The 16,911-nt window shown below is 40.5% G+C and overlaps 1 protein-coding gene across 4 annotated transcripts in view; it reads left to right on the top strand.

Moving 5' to 3' along the window:
- The window catches only part of SYNJ1 (synaptojanin 1), a 91,471-nt gene that overhangs the window by 8,184 nt on the left and 66,376 nt on the right, over positions 1–16,911 (top strand). For all 4 annotated transcript variants that reach the window (XM_042956962.1, XM_042956964.1, XM_042956963.1 and 1 more), the window contains exon 3: positions 15,519–15,605. In XM_042956962.1, the coding sequence (XP_042812896.1) occupies positions 15,519–15,605 (87 nt within the window). The remainder of the gene's footprint in view (positions 1–15,518; positions 15,606–16,911) is intronic.

Below are 16,911 nucleotides of genomic sequence, written 5' to 3' on the forward strand. Positions count from 1 at the left end.
AAGGCAGGGAAAGAACCACCGAAAAGGAGCAGGAAGAAAAGTTCCTGGACCTCACACAGGGCTGGGAAGAGTTCAGTTGTGAACAGCCAGAACGGGGAAATATTGTAGTACTCTGGGAATTGGGTTGAATACTCAGAAGGGTATATTGCTTCAGTAGTGAGGCCAGGTAGCCCTAGACTAAAGGCCTCTGTGGTCCTATCCGACAAAGCTTAAAACGAAGACCCAAAGGGATCAGATTGTTTCCTATTTAAATAACTTAATTTCCAAAACCCTTCCCTGTATCCTAGAACAAAGGTTAAGAATACAGGAATTCAAAATATATACCCAGGATTCAACTCTGTAAAATTTACAATGTCTAGCATTCAATTAAAAATTGCCGTACATGTTAGAGTCCTTCGTCGGGCTCTGTGATGACAGCTCAGAGCCTGGAGCCTGCCTCGGTTTCTGTGACTCCCTCGCTATCTGCCCCTCCCCCTGCTCTCACTCTTGCTCTGTCTCTCAAAAATAAAGAAACATTAAAAAAATTTTTTTTAACTAAAAAAATGACCATATATACAAAGAACTAGGAAAACATCCTCATAATGAGGAGAAAAGTCAATCTGTAGAAACAGTTGTTAAAATCAATAAACAAGGACATTATAACAGCTATTATAAATATACTCCATATGTCCAAGAAGCAAAGATAAACATGTTAAGGAGAGACATGAGAAATGTGAAAGGCCCAAATCAAATTTACAGAAATGAAACTAACATTATCTGAAATGAAAAAGAAATACACTGATGGGGATTAATAGATTAGACACTGCATAATAAATGATTGCTGAATTTGAAGACCAAATAATAGAAACTACTTAATATGAAACACAGAAAAGACTAGACTACAGAGCCATCAGTAGGTTGGGGAACAAGTTCATATGGGCAATGTATGTGTATAATTGGAAACCTAGAAAGAAGGGGCTGAAGCAGAAAAATATATGAAGAAATAACAGCTGATAATTTTCCAAATTTGATGAAAAGCATAAATCCACAGATCCCAGAAGCTAAATGAGCCCCAAGCGGAAGAAACATGAAGCCGACTACACCCAAATATATAAACAAATTGCTTAAAACCGGTGGTATAGGGGCGCCTGGGTGGCGCAGTCGGTTAAGCGTCCGACTTCAGCCAGGTCACGATCTCGCGGTCCGTGAGTTCGAGCCCCGCGTCAGGCTCTGGGCTGATGGCTCGGAGCCTGGAGCCTGTTTCCGATTCTGTGTCTCCCTCTCTCTCTGCCCCTCCCCCGTTCATGCTCTGTCTCTCTCTGTCCCAAAAATAAATAAAAAACGTTGAAAAAAAAATTAAAAAAAAAAAAAAAACAAAAAAAACCGGTGGTATAATACAGCTTTTCTTTGCAATCGGTGCCAACATTTTCAACCATTCTGAGGTGGTAAAGTCTGAATTAGTGAAATTTTATCACTTATGTTTAAACTGTAATTTTGAAAGAAACAAGGAGTAGGGTTGATTAGTGCATTTGGGTTTAGCCTTGTAATTAGAGGTACAGCTTTAAAGATTGCATATCATACTTATATTGGTAACAGTTTATATCTGCTTGAGTTTTTTAATATTTGTAAATAAGAATTTGGGTGTTATCTTTTTCTACTAAAATGGATTTTGCAAGGGTAAGCCATTGTAGTTCCTCCTGTTATGTCACATAATGCAAGCCATGTGTTCACATTGGAGTACATTTCACAGGCACTAAATTACTCACATTGTGAATAAATTTGGTGTTTGGGGAGAGGGATTAACTCTTCTTGTCAGTTGGACACTCTTAGTTTAGGTTGAAAGATATGCCCTTTAAATTCCTGAATGATTTTGAGATAACTCAATCAGTAAAGAAGAGAGAAAACAAAATACTCTTCTTTTTCTTTTTTTCTTTTTTTTTAAATAATTTATTTTTTAATTTACATCCAGGTTAGTTAGCATATAGTACAGCCATGATTTCAGGAGTAGATATTCCTTAATGCCCCTTACCCATTTAGCCCATCCCCCCTCCCACAACTCCTCCAACAACCCTCTGTTTGTTCTCTATATTAGTCTCTTCTGTTTTCTCCCCCTCCCTGTTTTTATATTATTTTTGCTTCCCTTCCCTTATGTTCATCTGTTTTGTCTCTTAAAGTCCTCATATGAGTGAAGTCATATATTTGCCTTTCTCTGACTAATTTCGCTTAGCATAATACCCCCTAGTTCCATCTTTGTAGTTGCAAATGGCAAGATTTCATTCTTTTCGATTGCCGAGTAATACCCCATTGTATATATATTCCACATCTTCTTTATCCATTCATCCATCCATCGATGGACATTTGGACGCTTTCCATACTTGGGCTCTTGTTGACAGTGCTGCTATGAACATTGGGGTGCATGTGCCCGTTCGAAACAGCACACCTATATCCCTTGGATAAATACCTAGTAGTGCAATTGCTGGGCCATAGAGTAGTTCTATTTTTAATTTTTTGAGGAACCTCCATAGTGTTTTCCAGAATGGCTGCACCAGTTGGCATTCCTACCAGCAGTGTAAAAGAGATCCTCTTTTTCCGCATCCTCGCCAACATCTGTTGTTGCCTGAGTTGTTAATGTTAGCCATTCTGACAGGTGTGAGATGATAGCCCATTGTGGTTTTGATTTGTCTTCCCCTGATGATGAGTGATGTTGAGCATTTTTTCATGTGTCTGTTGGCCATCTGGATGTCTTTGGAGAAGTGTCTATTCATGTCTCTTGCCCATTTCTTCCCTGGATTATTTGTTTTTTTGGGTTTTGAGTTTGATAAATTCTTTATAGATTTTGGATACTAACCCTTTATCTGATGTGTCATTTGCAAATATCTCTTCCCATTCTGTCGGTTGCCTTTTTAGTTTTGCTGATTGTTTCCTTCACTATGTAGAAGCTTTTTAGCTTGATGAGGTCCCAATAGCTCATTTTTGCTTTTGTTTCCCTTGCCTCCAGAGACGTGTTGTGTAAGAAGTTGTTGTGGCCAAAGTCAAAGAGGTTGTTGCCTGCTTTCTCCTCGAGGATTTTGATGGCTTCCCGTCTTACGTTTAGGTCTTTCATCCATTTTGAGTTTATTTTTGTGTATGGTGTAAGAAAGTGGTCCAGGTTCATTCTTCTGCATGTCACTGTCCAGTTTTTCCAACACCGTTTGCTGAAAGACTGTGTTTTTTTCCACTGGATATTCTTACCTGCTTTGTCAAAGATAAGTTGGCCATACGTTTGTGGGTCCGTTTCTGGGTTCCCTATTCTGTTCCATTGATCTGAGTGTCTGTTTTTATGCCAGTACCGTACTGTCTTGATGATTACAGCTTTGTAATACAGCTTGAAGGCTGGGATTGTGATGCCTCCTGCTTTGGTTTTCTTTTTCAAGATTGCTTTGGCTATTCAGGATCTTTTCTGGTTCTCTGCAAATTTTAGGATTGTTTGTTCTAGCTCTGTGAAAAATGCTGGTGTTATTTTGATAGGTTGCTCAATATTTATTTTAAAAACTAAATTTATTCATGCATGTAGAAAAATACATAAATCATAAATGTACAACTTGATGAATTATTACAGAGTAAACATACCTATGTTAACACTACCAGGTTGAGCAATCAACATTACTGGCTCTCCAGAAGATTCCCTCACATTCTTCCCCATTATTATCTCTACCATGATTTGCAAAGATAATCACTACCTGACTTCTTACATCATAGATTCACTTTATCTGGTTTTTAACCTAACATAAATGGAATCACTCAATATGTATTCTGTTGGGTCCGACTTCTTTCAATGTTCTGTACAGGAGATCATCCCTGTTGTAGCCTGCGGCAGTTTTCACTACTCTGTAGTATTCCCTGGTGTGAATGTTCCAGTATTCTGTTGACATTTGCTTCTAGTTTTTTCTGTTATGAATGACAGTGGGATGAACATCCTTATCCATGTCTTTTGGTGCACACATGTACACATCTCTGTTGGATGTATTTTTATGAATGGAATTGCTGGGTCACAGAGTATGTTGCTTGGAGCATTTTTACCTCCACTCCTTCTGCAGGCGAGCCTGTTGTAACCGCCGCTCTCCCCCCAACAATTTTGTTAGGTCCTCCCGTTGTAGTCTGTCAGAATTCCATCACAGTATTCAGTGTCATTTATGAGTTTGCATTTGTATGATCACATAATGGCTATCTTCCTCATAGAAGGTGTTAGGGCACTGACTTTTTTTCCTGTAGAACTTTGCCAGGGTCCTGGTACACAGTCAGCATTCAGGAAATACTTGTTACGTGAATTAGTGAAAGGTTGTTATCGTCTTGAGATGTTGCCGAGATGGGGATTTGTAGTGTAGGCACAACATTAATTTGGATAGTTTAATGTTTTTCAGCTGGAGTTTTAATATTTTAATTATACAAAGAGAACCTTTTCCTTTTAAAATAACTTCTTTTTACTTCTGTCTTATAAAATGGAAAGTGGCTTTTCTGCCAGGTAGTTCTGTGACCTTGGATGAATCAACTAAACTCGAGCTTTTTTCTTCTGAAAATGAGTAGCTTGGTGTGCGGGATCTCCAGGATCCTCTGACTAGAGAGAGGCCCTCTGGTTCTCCACCACAGTGCTACCTGTATGCAAATGAGCTGACCGCAAACTGCAGTGCGTGCAACCACAAGCAAATTGTGATTCTAGAAAGAGCGGACTAACTTGTAATCTTGTTTTCGCATTCTTAATGACTTTCCTTATTTTGGTCTTCTGTATCAGCTGAAGAAAGACCGTCTGTTGCCCATCTGGAAGGTTTGAGCCACAGCGGAATGTTAACATTGGGTAGCAGGCCCTTCATTAGGTAGCTTATTTATTTGGTTTGTAGTATTGTCATTATCAGAAGTTAGAGAAATTTACATTTAAATTTAATCTTCAGAGTACCATTTCAGTTTAAAACAAATGACTGTGAAGTTATCCGGTGATCTTAGGTAATAAGTTGATTTGGTTTCTTTCTGTTGAGCTGGAGAAGTGATCACCGCGCGACAATTATTCTCTGTTGAAGAAGCCCCTGTTTCAAAGAGTTGCAACTCATGAAAATCAATACAGGTGTATGATTATGTCTTAATCTGACTTTCGATAGTCTGATCCAATGCTTCATTATGTGCCTGAAATCCTAATGCGAGAAGGGAGGGTGTAATACGAATAATGCTGAATAATGCCAGTTACAACATACGATACAGTGCTACGAGAGTAAGTCACCCTGGCAAAAGAGGGTGCCAAGTAATGTGAGAGAGGACAGTTGGTATGTTAAATTTTGATAGGGAACAATTGGATTTACACCCTTGAGTGTTTTCTGTAGTCTATAAATAGATCATCTCTACAGCTTCTATTTTCATTACTTTCCTGTGGCTTCAGTAGGGAACGTAGGTTAGGCCGCTTTCAGTCCGGAAGGCGTTCAGTGGAAAGAACCTTGAAAGCGAGCCCCGAGGCAAAATAACGAATGAGTTAAGGTGTCTGAGTGGCGTTGTTGCGTATCACTACCTCGTGGCTTAATGTAGGTTTAAATAGTTCTTAACCTCTTCTGTGATGAGCAAAGGCAAGCATATTATTTTCCAAGGCTGTTTTCAACAGAGTAGGATATTAAAGCCAAGTTATTTAGGATGAACGTGAGGTCAACATTTATGACAGAGTACAGCAATACTTATACCCTTCCCGGGGTCTCCATTCCGGAATTGCCAAGTCTTCTTTTCCAATTTGTTGTAGATTTGTCATTTGATGATCTTATGATGGCCTTCGAGTGGACTACGGGGCCGTTCTAAAGACAGTAGGATTTACTGCCTCCTTTCAAGTTATAAAAGTCTAAATGCCCATTGAACTTTTGACTGATCTACCTCTGGTCTAGGGTAGTGGGAGAAAGTACCTCTCAAATTACTTAGAATTCCAGTAGCCTCTGCTGTCACTGACAGCCCAGGGTTATCTTGTTTTTCTCTTCTTTCTGAACTTATCCAGTATGCCAAAGAATGTTATCAGGATAAACTTTTTTTATCATTTTATTTTGGGAAGTATCAACTGTACATCAAAGAAGGGAGAATGGTGTCATTGACTCTCATGTATTTGTCACCCAGCCTCAATGATTATGTCATGGACGCTTGTGTTTATCTGTATCCCTATCCACTATTTCCCCCTCCCCATTTATTTTGAAGTAAATCCTGGATATCATGTCATTTCATCCTTAAATATTTTCATGAGAAAACATGTTTATGATATGTATTTTATTTTGCTTTAAATTCTATTCTGTGACCTTATTCATGAATTCACATATTCACTAGGATTAGAATCAGAGAGGGGTGCCTAGGTGGCTCAGTCGGCTAAGCATCCGACTCCTGGTTTTGGCTCAAGTCGTGATCTCATGGTTCGTGAGTTCAAGCCCCTTTTCCACCTCTGCACTGACGGTGCAGAGCCTGCTTGGGATTCTCTCTCTCCCTCTCTCTAAACCCCTCTCCCGCCTTCTCTCTCTCTCTCTCAAAATAAATAAACATTAAAAAAAATTAAAAAATAGGGGCACCTGGGTGTCTCAGTCTGTTAAGCATCAGACTTCAGCTCAGGTCATGATCTCGTGGTTTCTAAGTTCCAGCCCCGCATTGGGCTCGACTGACATATGGATATGTTTAAAAATATAATTATAGATTTATGCCTAAGATAGCTCTGTGTTCCCAGAAAATGATGTTCACATTAGATGGAAAATTAAGAAAAAATTGAAGGCACAAGCGAAAAGTAGTGTCGAATGTGACGGGGAAGAAGAGTTTTTCTCTTTGAAATAAGCTGTTGAGGGAGTTAGGTACTATTGACCCCCGAGGTGTGAATAGCAGTTAACTTCCGGAGTCAGGCTTTGCCTTACTTTACACGTTTGACAGATGAGCTAAAGGGGTGCAGGCCTCCTTACCTGAGCTGAACTTGCTAAAGGCCTTGATGGGTGGCTAAAAATCAGTAACTTGTAAAAAGAAAGGTTCGTTTTCCTAGCATCTTGTTTGCTTAACAACATCAACATGAACAGGAGAGAGAGAGAAAAGAAAACCACAGAGCAGTCTGTTCACCTCATTGAAAGCACAGTGGACACGTTGAAAGACAGCACTAGCAAGGAGTAACCTGGAGTCCCGTTATCAATGTCTCCCCTGAACTTTCATTTCCTCTCATTCTTTCACTCTGTTTTCCTCGGGGCTCTCCATGCATCCTTAATAAACTCCACTAGGTTAAACCGTGTTTAGAAATCGTAGGGCGTGTGGGTGGCTCAGTCGGTTGGGCGTCCAACTTCAGCTCAGGTCGTGATCTCACCGTTTGTGAGTTCGAGCCTCACGTCGGACTCTGTGCTGACAGCTCAGAGCCTGGAGCTACTTCGGGATACTGTGTCTCCCCTTCTCTCTGCCCCTCTCCCGCTTGCACTCTGTCTCTCTTTCTCTCAAAAATAAATAAACTCAAAAAAAAAAATTAGAAAAAATAAACCCTGGCTAGAAATCATGGGGCGCCTTGGTGGCTCAGTCGGTTAAGCATCTATGACTCTTGATTTCGGCTCAGGCCATGGTCTCACAGTCTTGAGATAGAGCCCCACGTTGGGCTCTGCACTGGCAGCACAGGACCTGCCTGGGATTCTCTTCCTCCTTGTCTGTCTGTCTGTCTGTCTGTCTCTCTCAAAATAAAATCAATAAACTTAAAAAGAAAAAGAGATCAGTTAACGATGCCTGTCTTCCCCACCTTCCCACTCCCATCCTCATGCCACCATAAACGTCCAGAGCATTCAGATGCTACTGATGGTAAGGTTAAATGTCTGTCTTTTTATGTATAATTTTAAAACTAACAGAACATTCCCTTTTGTGCTGCAACCTGTCAATTTGTTTTTGTCTCTGAGACGCATACTTAACAGTTGCAGCGTTCGGCATCTCTGGTTAGGTTGGTAATTTGTTGAGATGAAAAGAAACGAGACCATTTCCGTGGCTGTGAGTATACAAGTGAATGCACTATGAAATAATGAGAAGGAAGATTTACTTCCAGCACGATCGGGGAAAGCTTTAGGAAGGAAGAGGCATTTTAGTGAGGTATTGACGGATGGGGAATGTTTGGAAATGCAAAGATGACTCAGGGGTGTTCCAGACGGAAAGAACACTGTGAACAAAGGGGAAGAGGGAAAAGAGTGTGGAGCACATCAGGAGTCACCCGTTATTCATTTTTTATTCGTTTTGACTGCGGTGTGGGCTGCAAGGGGAGAGCGTCAGGGAAAAGGAAAGACGGGGATGAATGAGTAAACTATTTGTAAATTCCTTGTTTTATCTAAAGATCATACGCATTATTTGAAAGTAGTACGGCTTTTTTATTTTAAATAATCCCTTCTAGTGGAAGGTTCTCAAATTATTTTCTAGAATTAAAAATTAGCAGAGAAATAAGATAATAATTTAAGTCTCTCCCTCTTACCTCATGTATTTCTCTATATTTCATGGGGTTTCATAAAATGAGGGAAAATTTTCCCTGTTAAAAAGTGTATGGTCAGGGGATAACATGGTGCTATAAGAGTTTATCTTAGTGCTGTGTGGAGAGAAAAGCCTCTTAATTTAGGAATATGCATGTGTATTTTATAAGTTTATTTTTAATGGTTGCATTTATTTTTTTTAATCTTGAAACAATGTCAAAAACACAGAAAAGCTGAAGTTCAGTGTAAAGAACTTTCTCTTAATTATCGAGAATAAGCTGTTGACATGACATCCCATCACCCACAAATACCATTACTTATTTCCTAGAATAGCTAAGACTTGCTCCTTCGTAACTACGCTATAACAAAAAAAAAGTTAACATCGTCCTTCTTTCTAATTCTCAGACTCCATTCAAGTTCACCAGTTGTCCCAACAACGACTCTTAGAGCAAAAGGATCCAGTTCAGATCTGTCATTTTATTGGTTGTCATGCCTCTTCAGTCTCTTTAAATCTGGGAAAGTTCCTCAGTCTTTGTTGTGTAGGACCTTAAAACTTCTGAAGACGAAGGCCGGCTGTTGTGCGGACTGGGCCTCACTTTGGGTTTGTCTGATGGTTCCTCTCGCTCAGATTCAGGTCATGTATCTTGGCAGGAATATTACGCATGTGCTGCTGTGTTCTTTTCACCGTACCCTGTCAAGGTGCACACAGTTTTGACTTGTCCCAGTACTGCTGGTGAGCACGCTGCTTATTTGTTTAAGGTGCTCTCTGGCAGACTCCTTTTTCTTGTATAACAAGCGTGCTTTGTGAGCATGTAAACATCACGCCATTACTCATCACACTTTAACTTTCATCTGTTACTCTTGTCATTTGTTTCAATGCTCAAATTGTTCCAGATTTCTCTAGTCGAGGTCCCTTCGAGCTGGCTTTGCATTTTTGTGCCATGTCTCCATTAGTCTTTGAGTGCTCCCTTTCTGCACAGGATATGTTCCAGGCTCATCTTGTCCCTGCCCTTGCCCTGGAATCAGCCATTTCTCTAAGGAGTCCTTACAGTGGAAAATGGTATTAGAAAGCAAGATCTCGGTGCTAGGTATGGCCATTGCTGTTGGGGTACTGCTGATCTCAGGCCCTGTTTGGATGGAGCAAAGGAGAATATGCAGTTAACTATGTGTGGGTATTGATGGTTGTATAACACCCATTTATATCCATGTCTGTCTGTCTAGAAAACTATGAGTTCACAGTGGTAACTTCAATTTCAGTCAGCGCCGCCGTGCCCATTCTGGTTTTCTGTCTTCCCATATTGGCACTCTCGTTCTCTGACAGTGAGGACCTTGGCTCCCATTATCCTGACCATCAGCCACTGTCCTGTTGCCGCTGCAGCCTCCGCCACCACGAGGGTGGCCTCCTCAGCCCACAGGGGCTCCAACACCCTGCCCCTGGGTTCCCTCAGGGCACCCTGCCCTCCCTACCCTGCTCAAGCTCATCCTACCATACCAGGCCACTCCCAACACCTCTGGGTGGACACCACCCTCCTCGCCCCACCCAGACTTATCTTATCACAGGCTGTCCTTCCCCTCAAGTGGATGCCCTCTCTCCCTGCCTCTGGCTTCATATCCATGCACAGCGCCTTGTTCGTAGTCAGCCTGGGCTCTGACAGCCTACAAAAGACCTCCTTCAATTCTGCCCCAGTCCTCGAAGTATATATGGAAGAAGAGGAAAACATCTACAGTACCTTACATAAAAAATGTTTAGGAAGAAAACACTGTTTTCTCTTAGCAAATTGGAAATGTCTGGAGTTAAAAACACATATGACTTTAAAATTTCATCCACAGATTCATTGAGCATAAAATCTTTGAACTCCTGAGTGCCAGGCACTGAGCTAGGCTGCTGGGGTTTAGTGTAGTGAACTGAACCAAATCCCTCCCCTCATGAAGCTGCGTTCTGTGACTCTGGCTATTTAAGCTTAGACAAGTTAGTAACAAATTGATAACCTCTCTAAGCCTGTTTCCTCATATGTCAAATGGAAATAGTAGTAATTTTGCTCACGGGGAGTTGTGAAAATTGAATAATGCATGTAAAATACCTCTCCCAGTGTTAGATGTCATAGTCATGACAAACAGTATACAGATACCTCGGCTGAAACATCATTCATCACTCTAAAAATTATTTTAAAATTTCATTTAACATTGAGGAGAAAGCAAGAAATTCCTGGGCAAGAAAGTGATATCTACTCTTTCAATTAGTTTTCCTTTCCTTTAGCATACTTTTATCTAATAGGCACTTTAGACTAAATTGTATGTGTGTGTGTGTGTGTGTGTGTGTGTGTGTGTGTGTGTGTGTGTGTGTCTGTCCTGTTTCCTGAGTCTTAGAATATAATATAAAAGTGTAAATAAGCAGCGTGACGTTTGTTGGAATGTTTGAATGAGATGACGGTTGACAGTTTAATAGTTGGGTCTTCATGGAGCCTGAGCGACATGATATATTCATGTATTTGGAGTATAGTTCATGATAAGATAATTATTCTGCATTATTAGAAGAGGGAACATTTTTTTAAGTTCATTTATTTTTTGAGAGAGAGAGAAAGAGTGCACATGCATGTGGGGGAGGAGCAGGAAGAGAGGGAGAGAGAGAGAGAAAATCTCAAGCAGGCTCTGCACTGTCAGTGTGGAGCCCAGTGCAGGGCTCGAACCCACAAACTGCAAGATCGTGACCTGAGCCAAAGTCAGATGCTTAACCGACTGAGCCACTCATCCCTAGAAGAGAAACATTTTGTTGCATGAGAATGTAGTACATTATAAAATGACTTTTTTTGTTTGTTTTTAAGGGAAGGCAATGACTTAATGTTAAAAATACATTTTCTTTTCTTTTTTTTTCCTGCCGAGTTTTTTAAAAATTTAAATCCAAGTTAGTTAACATATAGTGTAACAATGATTTAAGGAACAGACTTCAGTGATTCATCACTCACATGTAATACCCAGTGCTGATCCCAACAAGTGCCCTCCTTAATGCCAATAGCCCATTTAGCCCATCCCCCACCCACCATCCCACCAACAACCCTCAGTTTGTTCTCTGTATTTAAGAATCTCTTACGGTTTGTTTCCCTCTCTGTTTTTATCTTACCTTTGCTTCCCTTCCCCTGTGTTCATCTGTCTTGTTTCTTAAATTCCACATATGAGTGAAATCATGTCTTTCTCTGACTGACTTACTTCGCTTAGCGTAATACCCTTTAGTTCCATATACATTGTTGCAAGTGGTAAGGTTTCATTCTTTTTGACCACTGAGTGATATTCTATTGTATATATGTATATGTGTATATGTATATATGTATACATATACGTATATATGTATATGTACGTATGTATATATGTATATACGTATACACACGTATATATATATACACACACACACATATATACGTGTGTGTGTGTGTGTGTATATATATGTATATATATATATATATATATATACATACCACATCTTCTTTATCCATTCATCAGTTGATAGACATTTGGGCTCTTTCCATACTTTGGCTAGTGTTGATAGTAGTAAAGAACCTCCATACTATTTTCTAGAGTGGCTGCACCAGTTTGCGTTCCCACTGGCAGTGCAAAAGGGTTCCTCCTTCTCTGCATTCTCTCTAATGCAGCTGAGTTTTTAATTTCAGCCATTGTGACAGGCGTGAGGTGGTATCTCATTGTGATCTTGATTTGTATTTCCCTGATGATGAGTGATGTTGAGCATCTTTTCAAGTGTTGGTTGGCCATCTGTAAGTCTTCTTTGAAAAAGTGTCTATTCATGTCTCTTGCCCATTTCTTCACTAGATTATTTGTTTTTTGGGTGGTGAGTCTGATAAGTTCTTTATAAGTTTTGAATACTAATCCTTTATCTGATACGTCATTTGCAAATATCTCTTCCCATTCCGTCAGTTGCCTTTTAGTTTTGCTGGTTGTTTCCTTCCCCGTGCAGAAGCTTTTTATCTTGATGAGGTCCCAATAGCTCATTTTTGCTTTTGTTTCCCTTACCTCTGGAGACGTGTTGAGTAAGAAGTTGCTGCAGCCAAGGTCAAAGAGGTTGTTGCTTGCTTTCTCCTTGAGGATTTTGATGGCTTCCTGTCTTTGAGGATTTTGATGGCTTCCTGTCTTAACGTTCCTGTCTTTCATCCATTTTGAGTTTATTTTTGTGTATGGTGTAAGAAAGTGGTCCAGGTTCTTTCTTCTGCATGTCGCTGTCCAGTTTTTCCAACACCATTTGCTGAAGAGACTTGTGTTTTTTCCCACTGGATATTCTTACCTGCTTTGCCAAAGATTAGTTGGCCATATGTTTGTGAGTCCATTTCTGGGTTCTCTATTCTGTTCCATTGACCTATGTGTCCGTTTTTGTGCCACTACCATACTATCTTGATGATTTATAGCTGTCTTTCTAATCTTTCTGGTTGCTGGTGTTTGAACCCAAATGGTGATTGCTGCTGAGACTGATACGTCTAGTAATATCTGTATTACTATATTAGTGATGGTATTTAAGTGTGTAGAGCATTAACCTCTAAATCTCTAATATTTGTCCAGGAAGCCATGCCTTCTGTCATCAGAGATATAACAAGCCTCTCCAACGTTTGCTTTAATGTACACGTGGTGCTCTTAATGAGGCACTATTGAGGGGCAGGCAATCTTGATTTACTTTACAAAATAAAATTAAAATTAATGCTCTGACATTTTGTATTTGTGTGGCTTGTCATTTAATGTTAGGAGTAACTGTTATTTAAACCTGTGGTATAACAGTAAGAAGAAGAACTCTAGGAATGCTGAAATGCAAACCCCTGTAACTACTATTAATGGCTTGGTGAAATTTTACCCACTCCCAAATTTCATACGGGGTACTTTGATAAAGGTAAAGGCCCACACTTAACAATGAGCATATTAGAAAACTGTGACAGGATCAGCTAATTGAGTGATTGAGCAGTTAATTTAGTTTTAGCCTGTGTGGCCAGCTAGCAGAAGACAACTCATGCAGAGGCAGAAGTGGGTTAACTGGAAGAAGGCCTATGAGTAGATGGTCTGAAAAGAGGTAAAGCGGGCAGGGAAGAGGAGATAGTCTGTAGAGCCCTAGAGGAGAGCTCAGGGCAGAAGAGAAGCTCTTGAATACAAAGCACTAGGAGTATTAGGCAAGGCAGTAGGCTGAGAAGACAGCCCTTTCGTTGGCAGTGAAGGTTGAGGGGAAATGGGAAGGCCATAGGATGTAATAACGTGCTTTTCTAATGTGGAACACATGCTGTTGCCAAAATGTTCTATAATTCTACATCGAAGACGAATGAGGAAAGGAAAAAGAGGATAGATAGGGGCAACAGACACAGGTAAATAAGGAGGGAACTGGTCAGCCAAGAGGTGAGTTGAGGGTGTGGGATAGAAAGTAGAAAGGGAGAGCAGTAGAGAAGGAAAGAAATAGAAGAGAAAGGACGGGATAAAAAAGAGAATCGTACCTTTCTAGATTTGTAGACTTTAGAATTATTTGGAATTGTCCATTTGAGATACTAGCTGTGATTTATATTTCTTTGGGGTTTTTTTGGTCAGATTTTTAATAAGTATATTTGCTGAGAACTAGGAAGAGTTTTCCTTTAAAGTTTCATGAATTGTTTTTGTTTTTCAGCAGAGGAACCACAACAGCCTGACCTAGGGATATTATTCTGTGGGTTATATTCATTAGCAAGATAACATTAGTTTTATAGCAGAAGAAATGAATCAAGACAAAGGCCAAACTGAAGATTTCCGTTCCTGTGCTAAACTCTGTCGTCAAGTGTGGCCATTAGCTTTTATCATTTAAACGTTTGTCATCTTCTGTGTTTCAAGCACTGATCTAAATGTCAGAGATAAAAGGAGGCATAGGACATTGTTCCTGCCTTCAGGGATCAGGCTGGTTAATGGGAAAGACAAGTGATGGGTACATATAAAGTGTTTTGGCAGCATGAAGAGGGAGCTCTGTGAAAGAACTGTGCCTGTAGAGGTAAAGAGGGGTTTCCAGAAAGTGATCTTGTGCCCCTGTTTGTAAATGTGAAGGTTAGGTGGAGCCTTGCTGGCAGAAGGCTAGATTGCACACGTTTGGGCACTAGGGGACCCTTTAATGTAGTGAGAACATAAAATGCAGGGGCAGGGGGGGAGAGGGGGGTGATGAAAAATGAAGCTGAAAGAGGATATTGAGGCCAGATTCTGTAAGATTGCTGGTGAAGGAGTTGGATGTTTTCCCTTGGGGTGTGATAACACAGGGTAGTGCTGGTGGTACATAGGTGGGCAAACCAATCAGTGAGACGGAGAAGGTGATTCAGAAACAACCTCCAGAACATATCACTACTGTTAAAGGTAGTCCTTTAGGTCATCGGGAGAGACCTCAGTGGTGCTGGAACAAGTTGCTGACTCTTTGAGAAGGACAGTTCAGTTACTTGTTTGAGAAAATAATTTATGCGAGCATTTATGTTAAGAATCTCAGATTTAAGGGGCACCTGGTGGCTCAGTCAGTTAAGAGTCCGGCTGTTGATTTCGGCTCAGGTCATGATCTCCTGGTTTGTAAGTTGGATCCCCGAGTCAGGCTCCGTGCACTGACTGACAGCGCTGAGCCTGCTTGGGATTTCTCTCCCTCTCTCTCTGCCCCTCCCCCACTTGTGCTTGCCGTGTGTGTGTGTGTGTGTGTGTGTGTGTGTGTGTGTGTGTGTGTGTGTGTCTCAAAATAAATAGACTTAGAAAAAATATTTAAAAAAATAAAGAATACCAGATTTAGAAAAAAAGAATATCAGGGGCACCTGGGTGGCTCAGTTGGTTAGGCGACCGACCTTGGCTCAGGTCATGATCTCACAGTTCGTGAGTTCAAGCCCTGCGTCAGTCTCTGGGCTAACAGCTCAGAGCCTGGAGCCTCCTTCAGATTCTGTGTCTACCCCTCTCTCTACCCCTCCCCTGCTCACGCTCTGTATCTCTCTGTCTCTCAATAATAAATGAATGTTAAAAAAATTTTTTTAAAAATAGAATATCAGATTTAGAGAAACTCTGGCTTCATAGCAAAATAGAATCTGATGTTTCAGGCCATTTTTCTTACCCTGAAACTTTTTTTTGTAGCATCTGCAGAAAAAGAGGCAATCAAGGGTACATACTCCAAAGTGCTTGATGCTTATGGACTCTTAGGTGTTTTACGATTAAATCTTGGTAAGTTTATTTTTCAATGTAATTAATCTTTTTCATTTCTTTGTTTTAATTGTAAGGATTTGAGGGAGACTGTTTATCATTTCAGACTCCATATGTGAGCTGAAAGTGTGGTAACATCTTTTAAATCCTAATTATGCTACTTTGGGGAAATGTTTGTTGACTTAAAAGGTATGCTACATACTCAAGCTCTCGTGATTTTAAGTTCCAGAGACATTATTCTGTGTGAACACTTGAAGGATTGGTATCAGTGGTCAAAAGAGAAAATCAGGGCATCGCCCTTTCTCTTTGTTTCAGTGCTTTCGGAAACGATGTTTTAGTGAGAACCGCACTGATTACTCTGGTTTATACTGGAAAGGACATCTGCTTTGTAGTTAAAAGGTCTCAGCTTGAATCTGTCTCTGCCACTTAATGTCACCGTGGGCTGCAGAGTAACCTTTGGGATTACCCGTTTGTCTGTAACCGTATGGTTGGAAGTGTGGCCCAAGACCCGGTGCCAGCCCGTGAGCCATTTCGCTATTGGTCTGTGATGAGATAAGGAAGCTTGTGACATCATGCAGATCAACACATGGCTTCCTTCGTTGATAAAGTCCTACTATGAGAAAAAAGGTCCGCTAAACTAAACAGTGGCTTTGGCGAGGTAATTGATTTTCATTTCACAAGCGTCTTCTCTCACCGTGACAGGTTATGGGCCATACTCTGAAGCGTACTGGGCTATAAAGTGGAGGTTTGTCACTTGTTATGCATCTATCACACGTAAAGCCCTGTGCCAGGTGCTTAACTAATACTGTCTTAGGTACTCCTCACAGTCCAGTGAGATTCATTTTAGTGCTGGTTTATCAGGGAGCAGATCTCAGGTTGGGCTTTGTTCACACCCTGAAGTTGGGTTGGATTATAAGTAGTGGAGCCAGGATTCAGGGCCCCCTCTGCCTCGTCACAGCCCACGCTCAAGGTACACCACTGCTGAATTTCGCCTTCACACTCATCTCAAAGGATTTTGTCAAAATTAGCGAAAAGTCTCTATGAAAGTTTTTGTAAACCAGATTGCTTTATAAACTGTTCCCAGGGGCTTTCTGCCCACATATCAGCGGCAGCAGCTCCCGTTTATATAGCTTTTTTTTTTTTTTCCAGCTGTGCTATTTATTTACAAAGACCTCTCACATTTATATTCTTATCTGGATTTCCTCACAGTCATAAAGGAAAGATGGGGAGCATAACACATATATTGTTTTATTTGACAAATTTTGTATATCCTCAGATTAAGTAGAGGAACATTTCATGAATGTGAGATTATTCTGTTAATGTTTAA

The sequence above is a fragment of the Panthera tigris genome, chromosome C2 (assembly GCF_018350195.1).
Source record: "Panthera tigris isolate Pti1 chromosome C2, P.tigris_Pti1_mat1.1, whole genome shotgun sequence".
Classification (NCBI taxonomy): domain Eukaryota; kingdom Metazoa; phylum Chordata; class Mammalia; order Carnivora; family Felidae; genus Panthera; species Panthera tigris.